The 23,260-nt window shown below is 41.5% G+C and overlaps 1 protein-coding gene across 4 annotated transcripts in view; it reads left to right on the plus strand.

The window, feature by feature from the left end:
• The window catches only part of tango2 (transport and golgi organization 2 homolog (Drosophila)), a 110,039-nt gene that overhangs the window by 61,808 nt on the left and 24,971 nt on the right, over positions 1 to 23,260 (plus strand). For 3 of the 4 annotated variants that reach the window (XM_068006123.1, XM_068006125.1, XM_068006124.1), the window contains exons 2-3: positions 3,905 to 4,019; positions 8,269 to 8,357. In XM_068006123.1, coding sequence (XP_067862224.1) covers positions 3,970 to 4,019; positions 8,269 to 8,357 — 139 coding nt within the window. In that variant the 5' untranslated portion in view covers positions 3,905 to 3,969. The remainder of the gene's footprint in view (positions 1 to 3,904; positions 4,020 to 8,268; positions 8,358 to 23,260) is intronic. The other variant, XM_068006126.1, reaches the window with a different exon arrangement.

The following is a 23,260-nucleotide window of genomic DNA, read 5'->3' on the forward strand; positions in this document are numbered from 1 at the left end:
GGTTTGGAAGCCGGCTCCGACCTGCCGACTTCCGGGTTTCCCAAGACGCGTCCGTGTGTGCGCACGCTTCCCGAATCTGGAAGTCCCGCCAGCAATTAAAGCCGGCGGGATGACAGTTAAAGAACCAAATGTACCTCACTGAGGTACTTAAGGTACTTTACTTCTGACATATTAGGCAGTTAAAACGATTTTAAACTTACTTGGGCGACTTTCAATTCATGCCTGATGAAACCTGGCATGAAGGGCCGGATCAGGCAAATATAAATTAAATAAAAAACAATTGTACAAAGCTTAAAAATAAATTAAACCTACCTTTCCACCCTGCTCCGATGTCTCCCTCTCCGATGTCCCCCTCTTCCCAACCCCCTACCCGAAGTCCCTCTCCAATCTTCCATTCTTTTTCGTCCCTCTCCAATCTTCCACTCTTCCCCTCTTCCCCCCCCCCCCCCCGGTCTTCCATTCCTTTTCCCCTCCCCCCAGCCGATCTTCCGTTCCAACGCCGGATGACGTCTCTCTCTCCCTTCACCCCCCCCCCCCCGCCTCCGTCGACATTGCAGCTCCTGTCAGTAGCCAGCCTGTCAATCAGGCTGCCACCGCGAAACCCGGAAAGAACTTTAATCACCATCAATTACATCGCGATTGCGTCAGAAAAGGTACATTTTTTTATTTGGCTTTGCCACACGCACCATCACCCCTCCTGCTGCCAACCCACCACCATTTCAAAATTGAGCTCCCAGAGTCTATCTATGGAGCTGGGTTGATATCTAATGGATCCTATAAGAGAATCTGTAGCTGCCTGTGCTGAAAATGGGGCTGCTGCTAGTCACTATAAACATTGCTGAGCATGTATTCCGCCACTTCTCCAAAATACCAACACTTAAACACTAACTGCTGCCCACTGGCTTCTTTCAATAGACTGGAGCTTAATGGACTCCTGGGTATGAAAATAATGCTGAAAGGAGTGATCAACTTGATATTATCCATAGCAACAAATAAATCTCTGCAGTCTTTTTGACAAATGAACTCTTAGGACTGATGCTGTCAAATCAGATGAAATATTAAACCGAGGCCCCCTCTGCCCTGTCACATGGACCTACAAGATCCCATGGTACTATTCGAAGATGAGCTGGGGAGTTCTCCCGATGTCCTGGTCCACATTTATCCCTGAACGAACATCACTAAAGCAGATTATCAGAAACAGAAGCAAGTGTCCTGGCCAGCAAATATACCTCAACCACCAGCACCAAAACTGTCATTAATCTCTTTGCTGTTTGTGGGATCTTGCTGTGAGCGGTTTTGCCACTGGGGTAAAGCGGAGTGACCTGAGCCCCCGAAGACAGGGCAAGTTCTATTTTTAATAATTATTGGATAGTCCCCATTACGTAAGGGACTGAGGAGCGCAGCCCCCTCTCCAATGGCAGGCAGGTGCTGGATTTTCCACCAGACTCATGTAAATAAAGTGCCATCCCATTTATCCCCACAGACCCTGGCGGGGACAGCACTGGAGGGCACTAGCAAGCACAGTCCTTGTGTAACCGCTGGAATGGCAGCCTGTGGATTTTTAGAGTTTTTATGGTATAAACACAATATTTTTAAATTAAATTTTCACTACTTTACATTAATACACATTTGTTATGCTATTTTATTGCATGGTGCTTGTGTTGTGAAGGAATTTGGGGACAAGGGGTACCTACTTTTGAAGCACATGGTGAAGACAGCGGATAGGGTCAAGAGGGCCTACCTTAGAGCATTCCTTGCTAACCCTACACAATGGGACACAGATAAGCAAAAAGCAGAAAACAGCAGCTGGCTCAAGGGCACCTGCCTTTTAACCAGTACTTGAAGTAACTCTTTACGATGAACATGGGCTGAAGAAAAACAGTCGTCAGCTAAAATGCAACTAGTTTTGATTAATATTAATAAGTAAGAATTGAAACCAAGTTAATTAACAAGAGCCTTGTCATCAAGAATGCTCACAGCCAAGATGAAGTAATTGGAAAAAATGATGTAAATTTTGAGAGCTCAGCTGAAGTTTTTCAGATTCGCTTAAAAGGGCTGAAGCGTCTCTCGACTATCAGAGTAAGGTGACTTTATAGTCTTCTACTACTCCGGGATTTAAGGGAAAAGCTACCTTAATAATTGATGGATATCCTGTCTAAATACTTTTAAGAATTAGAATTTTTATCTTTTCAAGAAACTATTAATGTTGCAATTGACCGGTCTCACATCTGTAGATTGCAAATTGTTTCATCAGTAAACCTCTGTATAGTTTTTATAGTGTCTCGCATAGTCTTCTGTATCACTAACTCGTGAACCCCATCTCCATATACTCTTTTTTTGGTGAAGAGGTACATTACTGAGAAGAGACCCCCGGACCCCCTCAATATCCGGGACATTACAATCTGGCTGGAACTAGCTAAAATCGCTATCTGGAGGACGATAATATTGTCGGGTGATCCCTTTCCCTTGGGGAGAGATAGACCAGACCTTCAGACCCAGTCAGTGTCTTTAGGATTTGGCTACCTCGACCTTTGGTTGAGAGTGAACGCCTGAGAAGTACGCCTGATCTGGGATAGCCCCAAAGGGGTTAGGATTGTAAAATCACCACAGTGTGTGATTACACTATGGAATATATAAACTTGTAGTCAGGCAGGAAAAAAAATGAAATAAATTGGGAACTGGATTTTTGTTCCAATGTCACTGAACAGTTCACTTCTGCAGGTGTACATACTTGGGCTAGTGCCTGTAGAATTATGTACAAACTGTGTGCTGAATATTGCATGCTATACTTAACTCATTTGCTGTTTGCACATGTTGAAAATGAAATAAGTATGAATAGTCTTAATTTGGACATATTGACAGCCATATTCATGTGGTTAATAATGTAAGCACTTAAGGGGATGAATTTTAACTCGCCCACCCCCTCAGCAGTAGGAATAGGGTGGGCGCAAAATTAAAATAGCAAGAAAGGCAATTCCCAGCATGGGAAAGATTTCCCTTCAGTCCTCTAACGTCGGGGGCCATCAGAAGTTTTACCTGTTCCTGGCTCTTGTGCAAATTCACAACCAGCAGCTTTTCGGACCCAGAATACTTACAGCAGTTGTAATCTTTACCAATCTCCTTGAAAGGTCAAATCAACAACTCCTATACTGTCTTTCAACATAACATTGATTTTTGAAACGTGATTGCTCACTTCCTACGTGGTGTAATGCTGCCATGTAGCCAGCTCGAGTTCATTCTCTCTGCTGGCCTGAAATTCCTCCGGCTGGCTTTGGATGTACCATTCAACATCTTTTGAAGAGATACTGAAACAAAGAGCATTAGACATCTGTTTCATAATTAGATCAACAGCCATTACAAGTTCTCAATTGCACCGAATGTTTGTTCATACAACTACATCTACTTGTCTGTCTCTGCTTGACCAGTGTCAAGTTAACCAAATTGAATAGAATGAGATATGAGCAGTGAGGTGTGAAGAAATGCTTCCTCGGAACACTGCATTTGAAGTGACCCTTTTACATCCAAACTGTAATGTATATTCCTGTAGCTTGCAGAAACAGCCAGCATAAACCAATATTAACCCTGTGCGCATAAAGAAATAAATAGATGACTTAACACAGACAAAGATGCTTCATTTCTGCCACTTTTTTTTCAAAGTGTGGAAGCAAAAATCAATACCTTGTCATCATTTTAAAATTTGGCTAAATCTTAGTGTGATTTTCTTTCCGTTTTCTGGATAGCTTGTATTTTGACACAAACTACACCTTAATAAATAAGTACAAGTTTATATCTTGATGTCTTAATATTGCACACAGGTGGGGCCAGCAGCAGAGACCTGGAAGTTATGCTGTGTTTGATGGCTGGCGTCATCTGAATACCATTAATTTGATTTCTTTTTCTGTAGGCCTTGTACCAATGACCCTAGCCTTTTCTCTGGCTCTGAAGAAGTGAAGTTAACCTGAGGTCTCCATGTGTATCATCTTCTTTCAGTTTGATCCGGATCGAGTTTCTGCTTACAGGTATTCTAATTGCAAATCCCCTGCATGACAAACTCTCAAACCTTGCAGCAGGGGTGTCCATACTGCAGCCTTTGGTTCATGTGGCTCCAATTCCTGGCAATCCAATCCTTGAAGCCCAAAAAATGCAGTCGTTTTGCACTTTTTTTCTTACCTGCTGGATTGTCTTCTTTAAATTTGGTGGGCCTAGGGGTTTGATTTTAGCGCTGTTCCCTCATTAGTGCATAAATCCCAAATCAGATTAACGGTTGCTGTCAGTAACTTGAGGCCCCCCAACCCCCACAAGGCTCCATTGTCTCCATGGTCTGCACCGATACAACCCATGAAGGACAAAAGTCTTGGATACCCCTGTCTTCCAGTAGTGACCATAAGTGCAACTGATAGAGTGCAGCGTGATAGAGTTGAGCGCCCCTTAAGATTGTATGGCTGATAGAATTTCAAACGATGGACATTTTCATGTCTTTACAGATACTGGATGAAAAAAATCCCTTGTGGAATTTCAGGACCAGCCAGTTTAAAATGGGGCCTGAATACTGAGACAGTGATGTGTTCACTCAATGTTACTGTTTAACAAGGTCATAGATGATTCAGAGTTACAAAATAAGTTTATGATGCAATTTTCCTAAGCAAATTTATATCTTAATATTTCTATCTTCAATTGTGTTTTAGTTGACTGCCCCATAAGAGTTTGAAACCAGTCAGGTGAAATTCAAGCTATATTTAGTCCATGTTGATCTTTTTTCAAAAAAGAACTTCATTTTTTAAAACTTTTTTTGGTCTGTTTCAAATTATGTCAATGTACATTTCACTTCATCTCTCTCACTAAATTGGCACTCAGGAATCTTTCAAAAAATCTGTGAAAAGCAAAATAAAAATAATTTAGTAATTAATAATTGTGTTAGCTTGGCTCAGTGATAGCACTCTGACCTCCGAGACCGAAGGTTTTAGGTTCAAGCCCCACTCTAAGATTTGAGCACCTAATCAAGGCTGACACTTCAGCACAGAACTGAGAGTGCTGTATTGTTAGAGGTGTTGTCTTTTGGATGAGACATTAAACTGCCTGTTCAGGTGGACGTAAAAGATCCCAAGGCACTATTCATTGAAGAGCAGAGGAATCCTACAAGTGTCCTGGCCAGCAAATATACCTCAATCACCCCCACCAAAATTGATCATTCATCTTATTGCTGTTTGTGGGACTTTGTGTGCAAATTGGCTGCTATGTTTTCCTACAGAACAAAAGTGACTACACTTCAAAAATAATTCATTGCCTGAGAAGCGCTTTGGGATATCTTGAGGAAGTGAAAGGTGCTGTATAAATGAAGTTCCTTCTTACACAAAATAAGCCACTTGTGCCATGGCTGCGAATTTTGCGGTTGACAGCACTTGGGTGTAGTTTGTGTAAGTCATGGTTCTCAGCATGGGTCTTCGAACGTTGATGTCACAAGCACAACTCGTCTTTAGTTTTTAAAAGACAAATGATTTTTAACTGGAGCTCCCCACGAAATGGCTGGCCTACTCCTATTTTGGAGTTTTTCTTTCTCAATATTTTTCACTTAAACTTTATAAAATTGTGCATGTTTGTGTATAGTTAACAAGATGACAATTCCAACATTTAACGTTTCTTTGCTCAGCGCCTATGACAGCATTAAGCAAGTCTCGGTCAGGCAGATCTCAACAAAGCACCTGAATCTCTACATCAAAAGACTGCTTCCCCCACTTGATCAACTTGACTTTCAATTTCCTATATGGCCAACCTTATCCTTTCTGCGCACTCTGGATGAGATTGCCATGACTGCTCGTTCTGCTGTGAGTGAGAACCTTTTTGTGCTGTGGACTTTGGACATAATTGCAGTCACATCTATTTGAGCTGCCTCCAGACTCACATTCCAGATCTAAGAGGACAGAGTTTTAACCCTTTAAATAAAAGTGTACAAATTGTACATTGATCTTTTCCTCCATTATATGGAATGAATAACTGCCAGACTACAAAAGGGTATATTTCAGTGTTAAGCTCCACTCCCTTACAGTATCAGGGTGTATGACCTTTAGACGATTTAGAGATGACTTTTGCCTTTCATTCTTTGGGACAAATTCCTTTGACATTACTAGCAGCGATGAATCTAGTGAAATCGCAGACTAAAGCTGTAAATTGGCAGATTTTGTGTCTGCAATATGTAATTAGCACCGCGTTTACAGTGATTGTTGATTATTGTTGGACTTGGATTTTTCTCCTGTCACTGCACTTGCTTCGGACTCGTCTGCTGCCTTAACTCTAGATTTTCATCAAGCTTATTAGCCTTTAAAAAGCCCCACAAATTGATGCAAGACTACACCGATTTAATATCGCAATGTTCAGTTTTGTACATCCAATGACATTTTTGTGTATATATTTTGGGCTACTGTGACTGGTGCATTATCCCTCTTCATCCTTCCCGACCTCTCTGCAACCTTCCACACTGTCGACCACATCATCTCGCCAAAGCCTCTCCTCCATTGTCCAGCTTTATCCACTCATCCATCTGATCCTATCCAGAGCATCGCCAGCAATGACTTCTCTTCCCACCCATTCACTGCCACCTCCAGAATCCCCCTTGGCTCCATCCTCTTCCTCATTTATATGCTGTCCCTTGGCGGCACAATCCACAGACACAGGGTTAGGTTATACATATAAGCTGATGACATTTAATTCTACCTCTCCACCACCTCCCTTGACCACTCCACCGTCTCCGTGCTCCGCAACTGCTTGACTGACATCCAGTCATCAATAAGCCACGCTTGTCACCTGCCACCCAGTGGAGCCCACTTCTGCACTTTTTTTGAGGCTGGTATGCCTCATCTCATTGGGTACTTCAGGTCCCTAGGGGGGCTAGGGAAGCGGATTCGCCCAGTATAAAGTCACCGCCCCCTCACATAAGTGACTTTAGATGGGAGGAGGGTCCATCCCTTACAAGACCAAGTGGAGATTCCCAATTAAAATTGGGACCCTGTGCTTCCAGGTCCCAGCCTTTTTCAGAACCATTCCATCTGGAGGAATTGCCAAGGGAATTGAGCACCACCACTTTAGAATTTTCCGCATGATGGTTTGTTCTACTCAGCCCATATTTTTCATATGTCTGTGTTGAGTTAGCTAATGTCAACCGAAGTGGCCGTGGGCATGTTACAGTTGGCATCAGTGCCTCTGGCCGAGGGTGGAGAAAAATCATCCACAGCTCCCGCTTATGTTAACTGCCCATTGACCCATGTGCACGTGTGTGGACTCTGATGAGTACAAGATCGAGTTTACCCCTAATTCTCCATGTGGTTGAATAGCCTGCTACTACTTAATAGCTATGCCTCACACATGACTGGCCCATTGACAACATCTGAGGAAACAGGTTTAAGGTGATTGGCAAAAGAAATAGAGACGACATGAGGAAAAAACATTTTATGCAACAAGTTGTTATGATCTAGAATGCACTGCCAGAAAGGGTGGTGGAAGCAAATTCAGTAGTAACTTTCAAAAGGGAATTGGATAAATACTTGAAGGGGAGAAAATTGTAGGGCTATGGAGAAAGAGCAGGGGAATGGGACTAATTGGATAGCTCTTTCAAAGAGGCACAGGCACGATGGGCTGAATGGCCTCCATCTGTGCTGTATCATTCTATGATTCTATATTGAATGGTTGCCAATACCTGTAGAACCATGTCCCAGAAAGAATCAACGCTTTGAGAAGAGAAAGATTCTGGATGGGACATTAAACTGAGGTCCCATCTGCCTGTTTTTGTAGTTCAGGTGGATATTCAGCTGGCACTATTCAAAGAATAGCAGGGAATTCTCCCAGTGACAACAGCAAGAACTGATTAACTGGTCAGTCTTCTCAGTGGTGTTTGTGGCAGCTTACTGTGCACAGAATGGCTGCCACATTTACCCACATTACGACAGTTGTTGCACAATGTGAAGCTTGGGACACTTCTGAAACACACATTATTTTGAATTATTTAGGAAGGGAGTAATTTCAAAAAATAAATTACCTCTCACCTGATGTGATGTAAAATAATTTACATGTCACTCTAACATTTGTGAAAAGCAACAGGGGGTTTATTTTCCTCTTCCCTAATAAAAAGTCATTGTGAGGATAAAGCTGGTTTCCCCAATTTCCACTTATCCTGACTGTTCCGATTACATTCGCAAATAGGGTTTTAAATCCAGTAGGATACATTTAAAGGCTTTCTCTCCAATATATGTTTATTTTTCTACATTCTATTTTTTGCAGGTTTATCCTAGCAGCAAACAGGGATGAATACTATTCGAGACCAACAAAGCCAGCAGATTTCTGGGAAAACAACAGTGATGTTCTGAGTGGTAAGGACATGACCTAGCAAATCCACAATCCTCAAAAAAAAAAGCTTGAATAGAATAAGCATGATCAATCTTGACTGGTGCGTGTTTTACTTTTTGTGTATTACCTTGTGAAATGTGTTCCCTTTGAACCAAAGCAAATGTAAATTCTTGGCCTTGTGGGCACGTTCAAATGAGGAAACACGCTTCAACTCTATCAACACTGGTTTTAAAAATAAACTAGTTTTATTGTATTCGGTAAGCAACTGACAGCAGAATTGTATGGTGATGGTGCCACAGGGTGCTACATATTGAGCACTAACGTGCACTGCCACCGAATTGGAAGATCACAGCTTTAAATGGCCATCAAAAAGGTAATTTGAGACAAGATGTATGTTAAGTGTATTATGATTGGGAAGAACAAGTTGCTTTAGACTTATGTTTCCCAAAGCTCCCCACCACTGGGTAGTATCATTGTCTCATGTCTGGATCTGTTGTAGACTAATCGATAGAGATTGGTTGCCACGGAGTGTGGTAAATAAGGTTGGCGAGCTGCAGGTACAAGTAGCTGCAAGCGATTATGATATAGTGGCAGTATCAAAGACCTGGCTCAAACAAGGGGAGGAATGGGCACGTAATATTCCTAGCTACAATGCATTCAGGAAAGATAGGGAAGGAAAAAAATGAGGGGGGGGTTGACACTATTGATCCAAGATACTGTTAAAGCACTAGAAGGGATAATGTACTTGAGGTTTAAAGAACAGAATCTATTTGGTTAGAATTAAGGAACAATAGAGGAGCTATTATGCTGTTGGGTGTATACTACAGGCTACCAAATAGTGGGAAGGAGATAGAGGAGCAAATTTGCAGGCAAATTGCAAAAGATGCAAGATCTTTAGAGAAGTGATAATGGGAGACTTCAATTGCACTAATATAAACTGGGAAAATAACGTTGTAAAGGGCCAAGAGGGAGAGGAATTTGTGAAATATGTACCAGAGAAAACTTTTGATCAGCCATGTTTCCAGCCCGACAAGGAAGGAAGCTGTGCTGGACGTGGTTCTGGGGAATGAAGTGTGGTAAGTGGAGCATTGTTCAGTGGGGTCGCATTTGGGAAACAGTGATCACAATATCATTTAGGTTAGAGTAGTTATGGAAAAGGACGAGGAAAAATCAAATGTGAAAATACTCAACTGGAGGAGGGCTAATTTCAGTGAGTTGAAAAGGGATCTGGCCCAGGTGGATTGGAATCAAAGATCGGCAGGTAAAACAGTAAATGAGCAATGGGAGGCCTTCAAAGAGGAGATAGTTCGGGTACAGAGTAGATACATTCCCACCTGGGGGAAAGTAAGGGCATCCAAATCTCGAGCTCCCTGGATGACTAAAGCTATCGAGATAAAAATGAAACCAAAAAAGCTTTATGATAAATGTTATGTTCATAATTCAGTAGAGAACCAAGCTAAGTACAGAAAGTACAGGGGAGAACTGAAAAAGGAAATAAGAGTGGCAAAGAGAGTGTATGAGAATAGTTTAGCGGTTAACATAAAGGGGAAACCCAAAAGTCTTTTATAAATATATAAATAGTAAAAGGGTCATCAAAGGAAGGGTGGGGCCATTTAGGGACCAAAAAGGAGATCTTTTTGTGGAGGCAGTGTGCATGGTTGAGGTAGTAAATGAATACTTTACATCTGTCTTCACTAAAGAAGAGGATGCTGCCAATGTCACAGAGAAATTGGATAGGATAAAAATAGATAAAGAGGAGGTAGTTAAAAGGTTGGCAGCGCTCAAAGTAGAAAAGTCACCCGGTCCAGATGGGATGCATCCTGGGTTGCTGAGGGAAGTAAGGTGGAAATTGCAGAGGCTCTGGTCAATATTCCAAGCCTCCTTAGATATGGGAGTGGTGCCAGAGGACTGGAGGATTGCAAATGTTACACCCCTGTTCAAGAAAGGAGAGAGGGATACCCAGCAATGACAGGCCAGTCAGCCCAACGTCGGTGGTGGGGAAACTTTTAGAGACGTTAATCTGGAACGAAATTAATTGGCACTTGGAAAAATATGGGCTAATAAATGAAAACAAATTTGTTATAGGCAAGTCATGTTTGACTAACTTGATTGAGTTCTTTGATAGAGTAACAGAGAGGGTTGATGAGGGTAGTGTGGACAATTGATAAAGTATCACATATTAGACTTGTTAGCAAAATCGAAGCCCTTGGGATTAAAGGGACAGTGGCAGTGTGGATACGAAATTAGCTCAGGGACAGAAAGCAGACAGTAGTGGTGAACGGTTGTTTTTCAGACTGGAGGGAAGGATACAGAGGTGTCGTCCAGTGATCAGTGTTGGGACCTTTGCTCCTTTTGATATATATTAATGACCTGGACTTGGGTATACATGGCATAATTTCGAAGTTTGCCGATGACACAATTGTAGTAAACAGTGAGTTAACAGACTTCAGGAGGACATAGACAGACTGGTGAAATGGATAGACACATGGCAGATTAAATTTAACAGAGAGAAGTGTGAAGTGATTCATATTGGTAGGAAGAAAGAGGAGAGGCAATATAAACTAAATGGTACAATTTTAATGTGGGTGCAGGAACAGAGAGACCTAGAGGTGTCGTTGAAGGTGGCAGGACAAGTTGAAAAGGATATTAAAAAGGCATATGGTATCCTTGGCTTTATAAATAGAGGCATAGAGTTCAATTTTAAAATCAAAACGTGGGTGCATTGGGGGCAGGGGGACTGCGAAAATGACGAAAATCCCAAGCGGGTTCGGAAGTCGGATCCAACTCCTCGACTTCCAAGTTCCCCACAGACGTCCCTGTGTGCGTGCGCGCGCTTGACGAATCCGGAAGTCCCGCCGGCTTTAATTGCCAGCAGGATGATAGTTAAAGAACCAAATGTACCGAATTGAGGTACTTAAGGTACTTTATTTCGGATGTAGTAGATAGTTGAAACGATTTTAAACTTAGCTCGGCGGCTTTCCCACAGCTTCTGATTCACTCTTGGTGCAGGCATGAAGGGCCGGATCAAGCAAAAGTAAACAAAATAAATTAAATCAAAAACCATCGCAGAAAGTTTTTTTAAAAAAAATAAAATAAACCTACCTTTCCACCCTGCTCCGAAGTTCCCCTCAGCCCCCCGGTGTCTCCCACTCCGATCTTCCACTCGCCCCCACCCCCCCGATCTTCCACTCGCGTCCTCCACTCTCTGTTCCAACGAAGGATGAATTCCCGCTCTCTCTTTCTCTCCATCGCCCCCCCACCCCCACCGCAGGCGTTGACAGGCTGGCTGCCGACAGGAGCTGCAATCAGGCTGGCTGCCAGGCGCGAAACCCAGAAAGAACTTTAATCACCATCAATTACACTGCGATCATGTCGGAAACGGTAAGTTTTTTTTTTCAGGTTTGCCACGCACACCTTCACCATCTCCAGCCTGCCACCATTTCAAAATTGAGCCCATAGTGTACAAAAGCAAGGAAGTTATTCTAAACCTTAAAAAACAGCTGGGCACCACACTTTAGGAAGGATGTCAAGGCCTTGGAGAAGGTGCAGAGGAGATTTACTACAATGGTACCAGGGATGAAGGCCTTCAGTTACATGGAGAGAATAAAGAAACTGGAGTTGTTCTTCTTAGAGCAGAGAAGATTAAGGGAAGATTTAATAGAGGTGTTCAAAATCATAATGGCTTTAATACAGTAAATAAGAAGAAACTGTTTCCAGTGGCAGAAAGGGCGGTAACCAGAGGACACAGATTTAAGGTGATGGGCAAAAGAACCAGAGGCGACATGAGGAAAATAATTTTTATGCAGCGAGTTGTTGTGATCTGGAATGCACTGCCTCAAAGGGTGGTGGAAGCACATTTAATAGTAATTTTCAAAAGGGAATTGGATAAATACTTGAAGGGAAAACATTTACAGTGCTATGGGAAAGAGCAGGGGAATGGGACTAATTTGAGAGATCTACAAAAGAGCCGGCACAGGCACAATGGGCCGAATGGCTTCCTCCTATGTTGTATCATTCTCCGATTCTAACAACTCCATTCTTGTTGACTACCAGATGGAAGGCAAACTCGATGGACGGTCTTTTCTCGTCTAGCGATTCCTGTGTTTCCCCATTCTGTTCAGCTTCTGACCTGAATTACTCCAGGCAAAGACTGTGGTGCCTTTTATATAGGGGGAGAAATAAAAAAAAAATTGAACTGGCTTGTCCTGCCTGAGCAATATGCCTCATTCCATAATGGCTGACCAAAGGGCTCCATTGCCAAGCAGCTGGTAACAAGTCACTTGGCCTCTCAATAGCTGAGATACAAGACCAGGTAAAGTTGTAGAAGTTTAAAAACTTCATAACTCAAGAGCATGCTGGTTGGTCACCCCTGGTGTAGGCATTATCAAAAATAGTACAAAATAGATTTTTGGATGATTTTGTGTTTTCCCTCCCCACAATTTTTGCGATAGACTCTTTCAAATACAGCTCAGATTTGACTTTTAACCAATGGCACCAGGAGTTTGAGTTTGCTGGGTCTACTGGTGGCCGATAAGAGTCAATTCCTGTCAGATTTCTCAGAGGGACAGTTTGGATGGTATTATTGAACCATGTGAATATGTACTGAGAAAAACCTAATGATGTAGAAGGCAACACAATGCTAAATCCTCAACTTGCCTGCACATTGTAATGTTTGCTGTGTCATGTTTTATGATCAATAATGTCCAGTTCCATAACTTTATTAAAAAAAATTATTGTTCCGATTAATTGCAAAGATAAATATTGATCATTAACAAATGTTTAACAAACTTATCCAAGACAATTGTTTTCCTTTTAACGTTTACACAAAACAAAATAGCTGGCAGAATTCCAAGTAGCTTTCTTGAGGGTGTATTACTCTCCTGCACCCTCTTTCTTTTCTCTCACTTTACTTAGATATACATAGAAGTTACAACACGGAACCAGGCCGTTCAGTCCAACCAGTCCATATCAGCATTTACTTCCCATGCGAGCACCCGCCCTGTTCCCACATCCCTTCAACCTCTTTTCCTCCACCCACCAATCCAATCTAATCTTGAAGATTGATATAGTTTCTGCCTTAACCACTAACCATGGAAGTGAATTCCATGGTCTCAACTCTGTATAAAGAAGTTTATCCTGCTCTCTTTGCTTCCCTTGAACATTCTCAGGCCCCTAGGTGACGCATCTTTGTGATTGTGAGGTACCCTGGGTGCTGGGTCACAACTTGTAACCCTACTGGAGTGGGGATGGGGGGAAAGAAACTAAATAAATAGAATTATTTATTAACTTGCATAAGTGGCTTGTAAGTTCAAGTGGCAACCGTGGTTAGAACTGAAATCCCATGGTATATAATCACCTCAGTATCGGTCAGGGATGCCAAAGCACTCTGGTCACTCAATCAGTATCAGCAGTGATCACTACTAGCGAAGAAAACAAACTAGTAGTGAATGATGGACTTGAGAATGAAAGTGAAATGAAGAGTGGGCCAATTTGTAACCGATACGAGGGGAACCCACAAACTCATTACTTCACTTTTCAGTTGAATTGCTTAGATGAGTATGTCAGCCATGGGAAATGAACACAAGGGAGTAAATGCATAAAATATAGATCTTTTTGAAATCTCGCTATAAATGGAGCAAACATACTGATTCTTTGCTACTCTTGTAAAATCATGTTCCTGACTCTGTTTCTAAAGGCATCAGATGGCCTCATGGGTAAAGATATCACTCAATGTAGCGCAAAATCACAAACATCAAAAGGTCCCAGATTCAATTCCTGTTGTGTTCTGAGGTAGCGAGTCCTGCACCTGATTCTTCACCCGGCTCCTGTGGAGCAAGACTGTGCCTTGCCTCACAAAATGTACATTATAGTTTTACAGTGCGGGAGAATTTCAAGTACACTGGTAGTTTTACAGTGCTTGTGAGTAGTATACACTACTTGACACTGCCACAAAATACTATGCCCTGTTGCTTGTATAAGAGTTGGAGAATGATGTGCATTGTTGTATTTTGAAGCACCAATATACTCCTGATGAAGGACAGCACATGGGAATATTATAAGCCTCTACAATAAGTCACCAAAACCAGATTTTTTTTTTTTTGCTTCTCACTACTTCTTACCGGGTCAGACCACAGGCCGATTTTCTGCTCCCCACCTTCCCGCTCCCAACTCAGTGAGAGCTTCCCTTGAGCAGGTTGGCATTCCTTATGGGTATACCCTTGTATGCCTGTATCATGAAGGAAGAGGAGGAGCACAAGATGGAGCAAAGGGGACAGGCACCATTTAAGAATGGTGCAGCCCACCAACTATTTAAACCCCCCACCCAGGAAATATGCAGGCAGAACCAGTTATATGAGGGCCTTACTGAGGATACCTGTATAAGAAGAGTGTCCTTCACGAAAGATGCCTCCTGGATGATGATCTGCAACCATTGCTTATCTGCCCGTGTTACTCTCTCTCTGGCTGTGAAGGTGACAACCACCCTCAACCTTTTTGGCGCTGACTCATTCAAGCAGCCAGGGACTCTCTGTACAATCATCCAGGCTGCAGTTCGGGCATGCATTCATCGGGTCACTGACGCACTTTACAGGAGAGCTGGCAAATTCATCACATTTGGCATTAAGATGAGATAGGGCCATAAAGTTTTACGGGTGTGCTGACTTCCCCAATGTCACCTCTTCACTAATACTATCTAATTGTCCCTGGGTGAAAGGCAGACACATGGCAGATGAAGTTTAATGCAGAGAACTGTGAAGTGATACGTTTTGGTCAGAAGAATTAGGAGAGGCAATATAAACTAAATGGTACAATTTTAAAGGAACAGAGAGATCTGGCGGTGTATGTACACAAATCTTTGAAGGTGGCAAGTTGAGAATGCTGTTAAAAAAGCATATGGGATCCTGGGCTTTATGAATAAATGCATAGAGTACAAAAGCATGGAGTTTATACGAAGCCTTTATAAATCGCTGATTAGGTCCCAGCTGAAGTATTGTGTCTAATTCTGGACGGCACACTTTAGGAAGGATGTCAAGGCCTTAGAGAGGGTGCAGAAGAGATTTCCTAGAATTGTACCAGGGATGAGGGGCTTCAGTTATATGGTGAGATTGGAGAAGCTGGAGTTATTCTTAGAACAGAAAAGGTTAAGAGGAGATTTGATAGAGGTGTTCAATATCATCAACGGTTTTGATAGAGTAAATAAGGAGAAACTGTTTCCAGTGGCAGAAGGGTTGGTAACCAAAGGACTCAGATTTAAGGTGGTTGGCAAAAGAACCAGAGGCTACATGAGGAAACATTTTTTACGCAGCAAGTTATGATCGAGAATGCACTGCCTGTAAGGGTGGTGGAAGCAGATTCAAGAGCAACATTCAAAAGGGAATTGGATAAATATTAGAAGGGGAAAAATTTGCAGGACTATGGGGAAAGAGCAGGGATGTGGGACTAATTAGATAGCTCTTTCAAAGAGCTGGCACAGGCACGATACCCCGAATGGCCTCCTTCTGTGCTGTATCATTCCACAATTCTATGATCTGAGCTGATGCTTGGAAGTGAAGAAGCAAAGCTTTTTACAGGCTGCTTTCTAATTTCTGTGCACTTCACCAGATTACACTGGTTTTACATGGGATTTATACCAATGGGAATAAAATCAGGCAACTTCTTTACAGGGCAGCCAACCCACAATGCCAGTTTTACACCTGGGCGGCAAGTTGAAAATCTTTGTCTCCTCTTTGAATATTGCCGATAGTATCTTGTGGATTTGCTAATGAATACTTCATGATTTAATGGATTGCTACAGCTGGCTGTCTGGAATGAGAGGGGGAAAGGAAACAAGGTATTTTCCCAGAGGGAGGGGAAAACCAAAGGCCAAATCAGCCGACAGTGATTTTCAGTACTTCCTATCATCCGGCTCAATTAGGATAAAGTCTGCAAGTAGGTCACCCAACTGACTGTTGGTTGAGGGTGTGATGTGTGACATTAGGGAGGGGGGGGAAGACCCTTTTTTTTAAAGAAAAGAGAAAAATAACTATTACATTAGGGAGGGGAAACATTATTTTCATCACTTAAAATAACTGAGTCAATTCTTGGCTGTGTTGTTTGGTTCACTTGCAATGTAAAAGTCATAAATACTGTTCACTGCCTATCATCTCTTTATTTTTCAGCTGAGAATATTACCTGATTTGTGTAGTGAAATTATTTTTTAATAATGACTATGATACACTGTCTTAAAGGGGCAGTCTCTGGATCAAAAAAAGTATTTGGTAAGTGTTTTTTTCTTCATGAACACACGATGCAATGACCTATGTTCATGATTCAGGATTTTTGTTGGATAATTTTTCAGAGAAAAGGTTTGGGAAAAGAGTTACTTTTAAATGAATTTTAAATCACAGTATATTCCCAGCAGTTTAATAAAAAGGCTCTTAGACCATAGGTCGTAAAGTTGCTAATGAGCCATCTTTAATGTTATTTCCCCATGGACTGTGGATAATGAGCAGTTCATTAGCTTGTCTTAGCATTTGATAAACACCTCACACCCATTGTGCTGGTTTTGGGTGCTTGGCAGGGATCAGACAGGCCTTCCCTTTCTGGCTGTGAACAGCAAGAGATAAAACACAGAGACAGAAGCAGGCCAGGAGGTTTTTTGAAAGAGAAAGACTGCAAAGGTATTCTAATTTGTTGAAGAGAAAGCTGTGAGGGCATTCATTGAGGCACAGAGGTAAGAAAATGCTAGAGAATAGTTAGAAGCCATTTTGTTTAAATCATATATGGTGACTCACTTATATGGGTGGCATGGCGTGTTCTTTATTTTGTATTATTACATAAAGGTAAGCTGTACATTTTGAATTAAGTGAGTTTGATTACAACGACTTCTGTACGTTCACCTTACTCTGAAATCAAGCAGCTTAACGAATCATACCTGGTCTCGTCGCAAGTGTTTGCTTGGCCTACCTTGTAAGAGATTGAAGAAGCACATGTGTGAAAGACATGACTATCCAGTCCAGATCACAAGGAGATGCTATTGTAATGTCCTAGGGTCATGCTATTGTACAGGTATAAGGCAGTGTGAGTCAACTAACATAGGTTCACATCCACAATCCCTCATTGTGGTACCTCACTCTCAACTAAAAAGCTGCTCTATACAAAGAGGATGGGACTGGCACTGGTCTTGGAGGAACCACCAGGTCTCCTTAGAACTACCTTTCTGAAACTGGTGAATCGGTTTCCATTTGAGTCACATATGCCCTCAGTTTTCCAGGGCGCACTTGTGATTTCTGGCAACATGAAGAGGAATTCTGGTGATCCTGAAAGTTACTGAGCAATTTTGCTTATATCATTGGCCGTTAAGGTGCTTCTTCGGATTGTCCTGGCATGCATGTCAGTTACTTCAGAGGCCCTCCGAGTAATCAGAAAAGGAGCAGGCTGAATTTTGCTCTTGTGAGGAACGTGTAGGCAGATTTCTGAAGCTCATGTAAAATCAAAGACTTGGAAACACACGTGCATTGCTTTCATCGGTTTCTGTCAGCCTTTTGAACAGATGCTCACGTGACGCTCGTGGAAAAGCTGGAATGTATGGGAGTACACGGTCAAATCTTGGATATCATGCAGCATGTGTACTCCAGCTCCAAGATCTGTGTAAGGATAGGTGAGAAACTCACTGAACCTGTCTCTCTCAAAAGAGGAATGAGGCTAGGTTGTCCATTGTCACTGATCCAATTCAATGTCTTCAATCATGATGTTGGAAAGCATCATAAGATATGGCCCCAGGGTGTCTATTTCAGGCAGTTGCAGCTCTCCTTTGTGCAGGTGATATTTTGATGACAGACTAATCTAGGGATCTAGTGCACTCTACTTACCGTCATGAACAGTGGGCTACCAAGTAGGAGATGATGGTGGGTGTTCCAATTATAGTATGGCTTTGTAAGAAGGAATCTCAAAGAAATTGATTGGAAAATAAAAGAGGTACCTGTCCCACCTGTTGATTCATATCAATATCAAACATGGTGGTTGCCAACTTTAACCTAGATGTACCCCTTCAGGACTGCACTGAGAAGGGGCACATGACACTTTGGTCAGTTCTGATGAAGGATCATTGACCTGAATCATAACTCAGTTTCTTTATCCACAGATGCTGCCTGACTTGCTGAGTATTTCCAACATTTTCTGTTTTTATTTCAGATTTCCAGCATTTGCAGTATTTTACTTTTGATTTAGAGTTTAATTCACTGCCACTTCTCTTCCAGGAATTCCCACCTTTTGAAGAAGTTCTGCTGTTCTCTCTGACGAGATTTCCGTTTGTCTCTTTACCTTGTTCACCTTCATTGCTTTCTGTTTCCCTCCTCGTGTTTGATCAGGTATCTACTAAAACTTGCTTTCCCAGCCGCATCTCTTTCCTCAGCAACTGTCTCCAGCACCGACTTATTCCACGTGGATTCCCACTTAAATTCCACCCTTCATGTTTCAGATCCACCCAAAAAAAAACAGTTCTGATGAAGGATCATCGACCTGAAACGTTAACTCTGTTTCTTTCTCCACAGATGCTGCCTGACTTGCTGAATATTTCCAGCATTTTCTGTTTTTATTTCAGATTTCCAGCATCCGCAGTCTTATGCTTTTGACACTTTGGTCTTTCTCATCTTCAATAACAGCAAATTCCAATAATAATAGATTGAGGATTCAGAGTGAGATTCATAGTTGGAGACCACTTGTCTGAAGCCATCCCCACAGATGGTTGTTACAGATGGGTTTCACTATAATTTCATTACATTTCTCAACAGCTTGGCTCTAATGTAATTTTTTTTTCTTGGCTGAGGAGTTTTGCTGGAGGATTGTTGCTGTCACCAGTGAATACTCTTTTCTACTTGTAAAACAAAGGCCATATTGAAGCTTATGGCAATCTTATCTGATTAACAAAAAAAAACACTGGAAAATGTACTGTACTTCAAGATCTACACCACATACTTGCTATCTCTATCAAAACATCTGGATTCAGAGGCAGAAGGTTTAAGTCCTTGCCAGCAATATTCTGCTATTCAAAAGCTTAGTAGAAAAATTGAAGATTTCAATCTTCATTTTGTAGTAAGGTAGAATTAAATTTGAAAAGTTGTCAGTTGTAACTGGAAAATAAAAAGGGAAATAATCTGGAAATCGTTCTCCGTGAATACAGGGTCTGACCAGTTTTTCACACGTACATTGATCAAACCTCCCCCAGTTTAAGGTCATTTCTAAATGTGATAGATGCAGCTGGTTCCAAGATCTGACTGTTCGGTTTGTTTTTGTGCAGCGAAGGGACTGAACAGTAAAAAAAAAAAAAATCAATTTTAAACTATTTTACAAGGAAACATATGGTCACAAACTACGATTATGTGACTGGCATGTATTACCTGACTATAAAGAAAACTTTTTTTGATATATTTTGTTGCACTCTTCAAGGACAGGGATGCCAGTGCTGAGTAATGGAATACTCCCAGGTCAGGTATTGCACAAAAACAGAAAATCCTGGAAATATTGGAAGCATCTTCGTGGAAATGAATAACCCTTCGTGAAGTTAACTAATTTTTTCTCTCCACAGATGCTGACTGATCTGCTGAGTGTTTCCAGCATTTTCTGTATTTGTTTCAGATTTTCAGTATCTGTAATTTTTTGCTTTCAGGTGTAGCACAGTTGGATGCAGAGTAAAGCCTCTCCTCCTTCTCTACCCCATCAACATGACTCAGCCACAACCACAGAAGTGCATCCCCGCTGCACCAATGTGGGACTTTCTTTATCTCCCACGAGAACCAGACATAGGTCTGTCTTAGTGACATTGTCAATAAATGTCAAATTAAGGGCTGTTTGTTTTGTGGATCCATCCCCGCTAGGAACCGAGTGAGACTGCCCAAACTCATTTCACATAGAACCCTTACTTCAATGTATGGAGGAGACTTTCATCCCATCAGTCTGAGCTGGATTTGAACCCAGGTCCAAGAGGTAAAAGGCCATGTCTAACCCAACTGCACCACCGAGTTCCCTAACATTTTTAAATGCTTCATCATTAAAATGCTTGAATGGTGTGAAGTTGCTGTATTTGAGTGGTAGATACGAATTAAACTCACCATAGAAAGTTAAGTCAAGTCATTTCAAGTCGAAGTACTCTTTTAACGATGTTATAAGTGTTATTTGCTGTCAATCAATCTCTCTGGCACTGAAAATTATCTATTACAGGTGTGGAGTCTCATTCCTTCAGGATTTAATTGTTGGAGATTTTAGAAATGTAAAATTTTTATTTTTACATTTTTTTCTTTTCTGTTTTTTTTTCTCTCTCTCTCTCTTAATCCAATCTTTCTTTCCCTCTCTTTATTTCTCTTTCTGTACCTGATTTGACACTGAATTCATTCATTCAAATTTACACTTCCTCCTCAGTCCTTGCGCTGTTTATTTCACAATCCTTCAATCTGATTGGTTAAGGACATGCACAGTTGCTTGCCCTTTCACTCTGGTCCCAGATGCCCAGTTACCCTCACTGCGACGTTATCAACTTTCAGTTTAAAATCAGAGCACAGAACAGATTAATTGACCACCTTGAGAGAGTGAACATGTTGTTTCAAGTTCTGTCCCCATTTGGTGTTGGTAAGAAGATGAATAAATGAGGAAGGGCCATCCTGGAGTTCAAGTTATATTTTTAGATTAAGATTTGACTGTATAATGATGCCCCCAACCCCCCAAAAAATTGTTTATTTTCTTTATATGTGTAAATTAATAGAATATACTAAATGCAAAAACAGTGACACACAAGATTTTGATTCAGGATTGGAATATAAGGATAAATTCACCAATTCCACACTCCCTGCATGACACCATGCTCAAAGGAAGCCCCTGTCAGATGGAGGTAGAACGACAACACTGTAGCACCAATTCTCCAGCCCACCCCCCACTGGCCATACAGGATCAGTAAATTTATCCCAATAAAACATTTCTTACCTTTGTTTTATTGTTTCTTCTCTTTGCTTTCCCACTATCTTATTCTTTTAAATTCTCAGTCGCTTTGCTTATCTCTGTGCCTGTGTTGATAAAGTGGCTCACAGAGCTGATTACAAATATAAAGAGGAACAAGCTTATGTAGATATTTTCAAGCTGGCCACCATTCTAGGCTTTACAGATGTACTTTCTCTGTCAACATTGATCTCTGCTGATTTTTAAGTATGATTTCCAGATTCCATTTCACTTTTATATATTATTAAAATGCTAGTGATGGTAAATCTATTTTATGAGTATGAATCTACACATCTGCATTAGTTTGGGCAGAAGGGACTCCAACTGCCTGTATCATAATCCAGGTCAGCGTTCTGCAGTTCCCTTTTCTTACCCGTATATCACAGAATCTTTCAAATGTACCAGTTCACTGCTGTTCTTTTCAAAATTTGTTTTATCTAGTGTACAAGTCGCTCTCACCATCTGTAGCTTTGATGTTCAAGCGGTCACCAAGATTACTGGAGAAATCTCTTACATATTTTCTCGGAGAATCTTAGCAACCATTTAAACAGTAGAGAGCAAACATGGTGATGTAAAACTCTGCCTAAATTTGTTTGAGTTCCTGCTTAAATGCAAGAATTCGCTTCGATCTGGGAATGCTGATCACATTGGATTTTATTATTTTTTAAATTACAGTGTGTTTTAATTGATGGGTAAATGCTAAAACCTGAGTTTTGACTTTTGTGAGTTTCCACTCGGTCATAGTTAAGTCACACCAGGAACAGAGGGGTTTGTTACTCTTCAGTGGAGATCAGGAGTTTTCTCGATGCTTATTATGAAATATGTGTGTTTGATGTCTTATGTAAGCACTTTAAAAATGTAATAAAACACTTCATTACAAATATAAAGAGGAACAAGCTTATCTTGACATTTTCAAGCTGCCACCATTCTAGGCTTTACAGGTGTCCGTTCTCTGTCAACATTGATCTCTGCTGATTTTAAAGTATGATTTATGATTTTTAGATTCCATTTCACTTTTATATTATTAAAATACTAGTGATCGTAAATCTATTTTGTATGGGTATGAATCTACAGAAGAGTAGTGGATCAAACTGAATGAAGATAATGTATTTTATAAGAAATAAGAGAATAGATCTTCAGCAGATGCGGAGAGGCAGTTTAATAATCAAGAGGATTTGGCCCCTTTCCTGGTTTTGCCTGTGTGTTGTGTGTCTGCCCCATCTGGTGTTGGTATATTGATTCAGGATATTGTTCTCCTCCACTCCCCTGGCCCTAACCCACCCAATACTCCTTCGACCAAGAGACAATCTGGGTCACAGACTTCTCAACAGCTGCCATTGGTGAAACTTCACTCGTAGCATCAGGTATCTTGGTGGGGTAGGACAGCTCTCACCTGCCAGTTTCTTGAGAGAGGAGAGAATTCCACCTTGGCAAAGCACTCCATCTGGTGGTCTGCCTGAGAACCAGTGAAGGTTTTCCATAGAGGACAGCTGAATGACAGTCCAAGAGGAAAATCCAATTCTGGGTCTTCCAAATTGGGAGTTCAGCTCTGCAAAATGAATTTTATTGGTTACAAAGTGCTTTGGGAAATCCTGAGGGCATGAAAGGTGCTATTGAAATGCAATTTCTTTCCTCTTCCTTTTTTGAAAGTGTTGATTCCCAGGATACGTGTCCTTGCTCAAATGCTCCTTGTGTGTGTAATGGCAAACAAGAGGCTTTGACATCCAAACCCAATCCGGTCCACCACTCACACAGGTGTACTTTGCGCAGGGACGATTTTCCCCCTCACTAATTCAGTGGTGTTGTGAATTTTAGTACCCGTTCTGCTGCCCAAGCTGAGATCACCTAATGCAGTGGAGATCAGAACTTCGATCACATCACTTGTAATTCAGCTGCTAGTAGGTCTGCAAGATTGATTTGATTTGGGAGACTGAGAGTGTTTTCCTCCTGGTGGGATAACTCT

The sequence above is a fragment of the Heptranchias perlo genome, chromosome 25 (assembly GCF_035084215.1).
Source record: "Heptranchias perlo isolate sHepPer1 chromosome 25, sHepPer1.hap1, whole genome shotgun sequence".
NCBI lineage: Eukaryota > Metazoa > Chordata > Chondrichthyes > Hexanchiformes > Hexanchidae > Heptranchias > Heptranchias perlo.